Source organism: Emys orbicularis, chromosome 15 (genome assembly GCF_028017835.1).
Source record: "Emys orbicularis isolate rEmyOrb1 chromosome 15, rEmyOrb1.hap1, whole genome shotgun sequence".
Lineage (NCBI taxonomy): Eukaryota > Metazoa > Chordata > Testudines > Emydidae > Emys > Emys orbicularis.
The window spans coordinates 17,728,702-17,738,059 of record NC_088697.1 but is presented as its reverse complement, the minus strand read 5'-3'; the positions used below and the strand labels follow the sequence as shown (position 1 = coordinate 17,738,059).

The 9,358-nt window shown below is 54.9% G+C and overlaps 1 protein-coding gene across 1 annotated transcript in view; it reads right to left on the bottom strand.

The window, feature by feature from the left end:
- Positions 1-1,369: 1,369 nt before the first annotated feature.
- Positions 1,370-9,358, bottom strand: part of VSIG2 (V-set and immunoglobulin domain containing 2) — a 29,361-nt gene continuing 21,372 nt past the window's right edge. The window contains exons 5-7 of the mRNA XM_065417450.1: positions 8,831-8,950; positions 2,559-2,706; positions 1,370-1,511 (exon numbers count right to left, since the gene is read on the bottom strand). Coding sequence (XP_065273522.1) covers positions 1,370-1,511; positions 2,559-2,706; positions 8,831-8,950 — 410 coding nt within the window. The remainder of the gene's footprint in view (positions 1,512-2,558; positions 2,707-8,830; positions 8,951-9,358) is intronic.

The following is a 9,358-nucleotide window of genomic DNA, read 5'->3' as shown; positions in this document are numbered from 1 at the left end:
CCTGAGCTCGCTCAGAGTAAATCGTGGCCACGACCAGACTCCCTGGTACGACTCGGGCTTTCCCTGCGGTTCTGGGCCCGTTATTGGGAGTGAGTGGGGGGAGTTTCAGGGACTAGCAGTGCCCTTGTGGGGTTAAGGGCAGCAGACCTGGGACAGGCCTGCGAGCAACTGGCAGGAGGCCCCATCGGTCGTCCTCGCTGCACCAGAGCGTCTCGTTTAATGGGCACATGGAGGATGAAAGAAGAAGCAGGAAAAAGGAGGGGGCTCCGTGACACAGCCGGAGTGGGAGTGTTTAAAGAGTTAATGACTCTTGGTCCTCGCTCCCCCCTTCCCACCCCTGCCTGTCTGATCATCACCCCTCTCCCCTACGGCTCAGCAAAGCAGGGGGCCCTGGACCAGCTGCCATAGGCAGCACCACCAATTCCATTGTGAGCCAAAGCTGGGCTGGGCCGGGCTCTGCCAGCATGCACAAGGCTCAGTTCGGTCCCCCAGAGCCCCACGCCTAGAGCCCCCCCATCACCGGGCACCGTGGAGCCCTCTGGGTGGCAGCGAGGGGTGTAGCATGCACATCACCCTCCCTACAGCACCACAGCCCCAGGCCATTTTCTCTAGGGTCCAGCGGCATAGGTCCAACGAGCTGCGCTGCTGTAAGCAAGAGGAGAGGCCGCTGGGGCAGAGGTCCCATCCCCAGAGACGGCCTCTCTGGGGTGACGGCCCACCATGGAACAGACAGCCTGGGCTGGGTGCAAGGCAGTGCCTGAGGGTAAGAGCTCTGCAGAGCTGCCGCACTGGAAGGAATCATAGAATATCAGGGTTGGAAGGGACCTCAGGAGATCATCTAGTCCAACCCCCTGCTCAAAGCAGGACCCATCCCCAGACAGATTTTTGCCCCAGGTCCCTAAATGGCCCCCTCAAGGATTGAATTCACACCCCTGGGTTTAGCAGGCCAATGGCTGCTATGGTCCCTTCACTCAGGTCCCGCTGGCCTCTCTCTGCCCCAGCTACACCAAGGAGACAATGGAAGTGCCAAGTCCTGGCGCCAGTCAGAACAGAGGCCAATGGAGACACAACACGGTTACTGTGAAATAGCCATACAAAACCTCGCTGTGTCAGCCAATCAGGGTACATTGATTTGCATACTCAGTGGTTCTGTAGAAATACTGACCGATGCGTCCCAACCCAGGTGAAGCGTACAACTGGGGAAGTGTTTACTAGGCTATTCGATGGGTTCCTGCATGATTCCCCCAGGCAGTAAATAGGAGACAGTAAAAACCTTAATTATTTAAAAAAAAAAAAAAAAAAAAAAGGGTCACGTATCAAAATCCAGCTGAGGTTTCTGAGCTGAACAGGAGCCAGCGCTGCCCCCCGCTCACACAACCATGTTGAGTCTGGACTTGGTGGTGCTGACAGACTCTGGCCTTGACACCGGCTGCTCCAGGAAGCGGCCCCCGGGGTCGCTGTCTTGTCTCTGCAAGGTGGTGTCTGAGATCCCCGGGGCAGTGGCATCCTCCCTGTAAACAAACAGGAAACTCATCAGCTAGATCTGGCACCAACTGGCTGAGCTCCATCAGCATCCATGAACACAACTGACACCAGCTAAGGATGTGGCCCTCCGTCCCTTTAACAAAGCACACTGGTGCAGAGTGACACCCGTGTACCGAGGGGCTTGCCAGCCTCCCTATGGAAAACCACAATCACTCCATCAGATCAGTTAGAGACAGAGAAAACCTATGACCCCATCGCCTGCCCCATCCTTCCCGCCAGCCCCACGGTGGCGCATGTTTTCCAGTCTAGCAGCAAGTACCCTCAGGTCGGAGGCTGCACAATTGCAGTGCCTGATTCTCAAACTTCAACTCCAGGTGCACCTGGGACCTCTCGGCGAATTCTACATCCCAGACCTTAAAGACGTGTTAGCTGCACAAAGCTACCTGCTTCTCAAAGCCCCACTGGCTGCCTGTGCTGATAACAGCATGTCTGGGCAGGTCCGTGCTTCAGCAGCTGTGTCTCTTGCCCAAAGATGACAAGCCCCTGGGAGCAGGATGGAAATGGTGGGGGTTGTCAGCAAGAGCCTTTCAACTTTGCTCAAATCTGCCCCGGATCAGCAGTGACTGACAGCCGTCCCCACGGGTGGCTGTTCGGCGGCCTATGTGAAATGAGCTGGTGGATCGCAGTTCAGTTTCTGGGGAACCGGCGTCCACATCCCCACACTAGAGACTAGCTTCCATCCGCAGCCTTGGCAGAGACGCTAAGCACAGACTGAACTCCCCTCTGCGCTGTAGGTCAGGGAAGAAGCGTGTTGGTGGGGGACGGGGAAGTTTGCGCTGATGGTGGGCCTGCCTTGGATGGATTTTGTCCTGTGGAATCTCAGTGAGATCTGAAAACAAGCCAAGTTTGAAGGGTTCCCCTTGCTGCCATCACACAGTTGTACTTGTGAGTGCCGTACGAAGCACTGGCCACAGTACGTCCCAAGCGGATCCTTTATAGACTGATCCGTGCAGTGTCACTGAACACACCCTGCCTGCTTTAGCCACGGGAAAGCTTTGCTCAGGGGTTCTAACCTTATATCGTTCCCGGTGTACGTGGATTGAGACTCCTTCTTGTCCTTCTTTCTGTACCAGAACAGATAGATCGCAGCTGCCCCGAGCAGTAAGAGCGCCAGCAGCACTCCTATCACAGCTCCTGCGGTCACTCCAGCTTCCGAAGTGCCTATTGGGAACACAAACCCAAGAGGTGAAGGTTGGCTTAGGAGGTAACTCTGGGCTTTCCACCCCCCCACTAGATTTTTGTGAACAGCAGCCAATAACGAGCCCCGAATTTGGCCCTTAGTGACTTTGAAACAACTGAGGTGTGCAAGAGCCCTAAGGAAGAGCCCAGAAAGGAAGGCTAGAGAGAAACATCAGGAAGAGACAGGGAAAGGAAAACAGAGTGACCGAGTAAGAACACGGAAAGGACGGCCAGGAGATGACGCTAGAGCAGTCAAACATTCCTAACCAACATAGATCTGTCATGGGTGCAAAGGCTGCAGGCTCCTTTGCTTGGTCATAACATAATTAAAACGATTCTCTGTGATGCTCTGGAGTTCGTTCTGTCTCCTCTCAGCCAGGCGACCCTGTTCACACCTATCCCAGCACAACACTTTTTAAAGAGGGCCCTGCAGGAACCTTCACATCCTTAACCAGTAGACGGAGCAGCACCAACTGCTCTCCCCTGGATCAGTAAGCCCATGAGTCAGTCCCAGCCACATTCTTCTATCCACAGGTTACAGAAAGGGAAACTGAGGCAGCAAGAGGAAGTGACTTGCCTGAGGTCACATAGTGAATCAGAGTCAGGATAAGAACTCGAGGCCTCCCAGCTCTGCATTATCCCTCCAGCCCTTTATCACCGGACATTTCTATAAGATGAGCCTGGGAGAGCTCTCTGCGTTCCAACACAGCAGATTCGTTTTGATGGAAGATAGTCTCAGAAACTGGAGTTGGAGGAGCCCTTTCAGGTCACTTCGGGCCGGGCTAGGAGCGTTCCCTGTTGGGCATTTTCTAAGGCTCTGCCCTTTTAAAGGTCCCCATGAAGGCATTGCCACCCCTCCTAGGGGAGAGACTTCCCCAGTCACACACCGCTCGCTCCCACTCAGAGGGGACTGCCTCTCTGACATTGTCTTTCCTTCATTTCCTCCTCCCTCTTGGCCCACCATAATGCCTCTCCAGCTGGGGCATTTACACCCTTCCAACAAGCAGATGGCTCTCAACCTGTCCCGTTAGGCCTCGCTCAGTCAGGCTGTGAAGCCAGCTAAAAGGGGAGCTGTCACAGGTGCAAGCACTAATTAACACAGGGACCTGAGTGGGATCCATGTGCCAAGTGGGGAAACGGGACTTGACTAGTGGAGGCCACCGTTAAAAGCAACACATGGGATACCGTCCTTAGCAGTCCTTAGCCAAGGCCCTAGCAATCACCAAGGGAGAAGATTTCCTTGAACTCTAACTCCAGAGCCCGAATATGAGATCTGCTTGGGAATTTGTCATCAAACACGGTTTGTCATTGCAAAAGGCAGGTTTGTTGAAACCAAAACTTCTCATGACAATGGATGGGTCAGGTTTGTTGAAACCAAAACTTCTCATGACAATGGATGGGTCAAAACTCAGGTTGGGCAGGTCTCTGATGCAGGAGAGACACTGCTCCAAATCAGGCACAGCAGGGATTTGAACCTGGGTCTCCTACATAGGAGAGGAGGGCCCAAACCACTGGGCTGTTGGCTATTTAGGAAGGCAGGATTCTCCCTGTCTCTCTCTGTTTCACAAGCATGTTGCACGCTCAGGTTTGTTCTGGAATGAAAGCGACTGTTGGACCCTCGACATTTTTCACAAAGCGGCATTCATGTATCCCGACCAGCCCTCAGGCATTCCTGACCATGCTCTGGATGAACCCCTAAGGAGCTAAGCCCAGATCCTCAGCTGGTGTCAGTCACTTTCCCGGACAGTGGGTGAAATCTGGGTCTAACCTCCCACTGGACTGCTCAAAAATCTCAACTCAGGGGTCCCCGCAACAGGAAAGCAGGAGAAGAGGAAATGCAAAGGAGCCCTCAAGAGAATGGTTGATGTGGATAAGAGATTAATAAAAAAACCCTCACTGTGAATCCTAAGCGATTCCCCGTCGGGGCTACTGACTGAAGATGGGTGAGCGTGGTGGCCCCATGCTGTGGCCAGACTCTGGGCCTGAGCATAAAGCAGCTGCGGCTTCCCCCAGGGTGGGTAGGAGCGAGTACTCTCAGCCAGAGCGAGATAAAAGCCTCAGCCCTAGGAATTCAGAGAGCAGCCGGCGCATCGGCCACTAGATGGTAGCAAAGCCCCATGGTGAGGGGCTGAGCGAGAAGAACCAGCTCCCATTCCCCAAGTCTTGTGTCAGGACCCAGGGCATTGCAATCGAGAGGGCACACAGGTCCCGCCCCTCTGGGAAGACGGAGCAATAAATGCCCCCCCCCCCATTCCCCAACCTCCTGCGCCACCTCCAGGAGGGGACGGGACAATGCGAGCAGCCCCCCACCCCACCTCTGAAGCATCAGCAAGAAACCATCTCGATGCCGACGATCCCAACAGTTACTCTCATCCAAGACGTTCCTTTTGAGGGCACTGCAGTTGGGAAGTCCTCCAATCCCCACCCCACCTGCCCATCAATCCAGTTTCTGGGCTGCACCTGGGATGGAGCTGGCCTGTCTCTCTCCTGGGGAGGGGAACAGAGCAGCCAGGGCCGGCTCTAGGCACCAGCAAAACAAGCAGGTGCTTGGGGCGGCACATTTGCAGGGGGCGGCATTCGGGCCATCCTTTTTTACTCACTTCCTCCCCTTTCACAACCCTACAGAAGTGGAGCCACAGAGCAGCTGGGAATCCAGCATGGGAGCCGAGAACCCACGGGACCCTGGGAGCTGTAGTTCCTTGGCCAGCTCCCTGCCTAGAGAGCCAGCCCTGGAGTAGGGAAAGAACTACATTTCCCAGCAATCCCTTGGCAGCTATCAACAGGAAAGGGAGGGGTAGGGAGTGAGGTAGCTGAGCCATGCTGCAGCTTGCTGTGAGTCGAAAGGGGTGGCACTGTGAATGGGGAACAAGCAGGGCCAGTGGAAGGATGTTTTGCACCCTAGGCGAAACTTCCACCTTGCGCCCCTGTCCCCGAGCCCCCGCCCTGAGGCGCCCCCCCCCCCCCGCGGCAGCTCCCCACCCCCTCCACCCTGAGGCGCCCCCCCCGCCCCAGCTCACCCCTGCCCCGCCTCCTCCCCGAGCACGCCATCGCTGCTTCACTTCTCCCGCCTCCCAGGCTTGTGGCGCCAATCAGCTTAGGCGCCGCAAGCCTGGGAGGTGGGAGAAGTGAAGCAGCCACGGCATGCTCAGGGAGGAGGCGGGGCAGGCTTGAGCTGGGGCGGGGAATTCCCCTGCATGCCGCCCCCCCCTTGCTGCAGGCGGCCCTCCCCACACTCCACTGCCCCAGCTCCCTCCGCCTAAATGCCGGCGGCGACCGGGGCGGCCGAAAATCTGGCCACCGCGGTTGCTGCCGAAGAAAATGGCGCCCCCCAAATCCTAGTGCCCTAGGCGACCGCCTAGGTCGCCTAAATGGTTGCACTGGCCTTGGGAACAAGTGTGCCCAAGGAGTAGAAGGCTTTGCCCCAGATATCCCCTTCAGAAGACTTCCCCAGACTGGATTAGGGATACTGGTGTGACCTCACCTTGCAGCCCCCAAAGAAGGAATTGGGTGGACTAAATGGACAGTGCCCCTCTCTATCTGAAGCCTAGCAAGGGAGGTACGTGGATCCCACTAGAATTTAAAATGAAAAGTAAGGGAGAGGAGGCTCTGGACCTGGGCAGCTTTAGATACAGTACCAGGCACTTAGGAGGATTTCCACTTCTGAGCCATGGAAGCAGAAATTGACTTTTCCTTTCCAGATATAGCTAATATTTAGAAAGGGAATCTAACACCTGCCTTCCAGATTTGATCACCTCAAAATTCAGGAGTGCTCACGCTCAATTCGGGCAGCTGTTACTTCATTTCTCCCAAATCAAATATACTGATCCACTGTAACTTGCTGTAGAAAAAGTAGGATAAAATTGAGCAAGAAATGCTTCCCAGTGGTTTTTAGGACTGGAATTGCTATTTTCAACAGCCATTGCCTTTTTTTTTTTTTAGTTTTATTTGCTTAAAAGGAAGACAGTGATATTGCATTGGCAAATTCCCCATAGAAACAAAGAATGGAACAAAAGAATAATAAAGGCACCTCAACTTTTCCGCATTTATGTAGGACAGTCTTATAATATGCATCCAGATATCCTCCAATCACACAAGCTGAAAATTGTTCCACTTTACTGCAGTTCTGTAACCAGGCGGGAACCAATCCTGTCTGTGTTCTGTGCACATCCAAAATTCCTGCTGAATGACCCGCCCTGGGAGCGAGTTACCAGTGACCCAGGGCTGGGACAGCAGGAGGGTGCAGGTTGGGGGAGAGCCCAGGGCTGGGGTGGGCACTGGTGGGAGGGAAAGGGGGGAGCCCAGCACTGGGGTGACAGGGGGTGTGGGTGTGGGGGGGAGAACCCAGGGCTGGGGCAGCAGGGGAGTGCGGGGGGGAGCCCAGGGCTGGGGTGGGGGGCAGCCAAAATTTTTTTTTGCTTGGGGCAGCAAAAAACCTAGAGCCGGCCCTGAGAGCAGCTATTCATGTCTTCGCCATATCCGCAGAGAAAGCAGGGACAGGCGAGGACAAGCCCCACCTTAACTTGTCTGTGGGCAGCACAAGTGCTAGGAATAACAGTGGCCATTTCTGCCGATTCTCCAGTCCTGCAGCTAGAGCCCTCAATGGTGCCCGCTAGCCAACGACAGCTAGATAGTGCGCAGTAGAGAGGGGGGTAGCTGGGGAGGTGGCAGGACGGTGGCATTAAAACCAAGGGGAGGGGGCAAGGGGTGGGGGGAGGGGGAGACATGGCCAGGGAGAGGTCGCACTTACAGGTGACCTTGAGGACAGTAAGTTTCAGTGGAGAGAAGAGGGCAGAAGGCAGAAGGAGAGGAGGACAAGGCAGAGTTGTAAATAGCCCACTGGAGGGTCTTATAGGAGAAGCCAATGCATGGAACCCGACCCTCGTTAGCAGGGGACGGCTCATTTGTGGCTGCGCTCTGAGATCTGGGCTCAGAAATAGGGACTAGGGACGCTCCTGATACCTCCCCCCCCCCCGAGGAGCAGATTGGATCGTTTACCTTAATTGAATCAACCAACACTATGTGATATTAATAGGTTGCCATGGTGAAAAGCTGCCTCAGAAATCTAACGGCTTGAAAAAAAATGTGCCCATAGCAACAAAAAAACCCATTGGCTTGATCTGGAGCCCTGTGTTTACCCGTTGTAGAGGGTAGGCAGCCGGAGTGCGGCTTTGCATGCATGGTCTAAGACATTTCATTCTCAGGGCCTCTTTGCTTTCTGCCCTGCTTGGTGCACCTGAAAGCTCCACAGATGAACATCCAGAGACGTTGCTGCTTGTGCTCTCTGTCCAACTCCCAGCATGTTTTCTAGACGCCACTGAAGGGCAGAACAACTAGCATTTCACAAGGAAACCAAAGCTTCTCCCTCTGGCTTAGCTGCAGTACGTGAAGCTCCTGAACTACCTGTCTGTGCCCAGACATTCTGCATCTTTTCATTTTTTCCACAACGTCCCAGTTAGCGTGTTATTGTAGCCAGGACACAAGAAAAGAGCCTGTTGTGTCCACTAAGACATGTCCGCCGGCCAGCAGCTTGCACACACGCTTGTGCTTTGCCCTGGCATCAAAGAGAAACGTAGAAACGGAGTCCAGCCTGGGAAGTTTGCACCTATCTTTCCATTGGGGAGTGGGATTTGCCTCCACATGGAATTGTTGGTGGGTGGAGCCCAGCCCCCAAAGCCCACTGCCACCCTGAGGGCTACACAGATTTCAGAACATGCATGGAAATCAATGGCCTCTTCCCTGCTTCCAGGTGCACCCTCACCTCCACAGCAGCATGGCTTCAGCAGGGACCACTAGGCGGGGATTGTAGGCTTTCAGCTAGTTCCCTGCACATCCAAGCTGCTCAGTATTATCATTGTCTCCTTGCAGGACTGTAAAGATTGTGCTGGTCCCATGTGACCTCAGCCCTTCCAATCACTGCTCTCTGTCAGCGCTCCAGTCTCCAAGGCGAGATGCATCAAGGAGCTTTACTGGCAGATGCCCAGTGGATCCTGGCATAGCAGGGACAGGGAGGCACCAGCAGGCATATTGCAGAGGAGGGGTTGGGCCATGTGGGCAGAAGGCAGCACTCCCGGTGGGCACACAGACACAAAGAGGGCGGACATCTCACCTGACACATTGACTGTCACTTGGCAGCTGGCGTGGCCGAACTGGTTGGAGGCCACACACTGGTAGGTCCCTGAGAATGCCAGCGAGAGGTTTGTCAGCTGCAGCTTCCCTGTTTGGTCATCTGTAAGGAGAAAAGCAGCAGGACAATCATTAATGCCAGAGGCACCTGGAGGAACCCCCCTGTGCTAGCAGAGGGAGCGGGTGTGGGGTAGAGAGAGCAGTGGGACTCAGCAGTGGGCTTTGGCAGCATTTCCAAAGGGTGCAGGGCTGCGGATGCCCTGGATTCTGGGACGAGCTCTACCCTGCAAAAGGAGAGACAGGGAGGGGGAGCAGGAGTAGCCAACCGTGAGCACATGGTCAGCTGCAGGGACTGACACTGGGACTTTCAGCTCCTAAGGCCACTGCCACGTGAGTTAGAGGAACTCCACTAGCTGCGAGCAAGTAGCAGACTGTTCTCCTCTCTAGAATCAGCCACTAGAGAGAGACATGGGCACATGTGCTAGGCCAGTGTAATTTACACAATTGCATG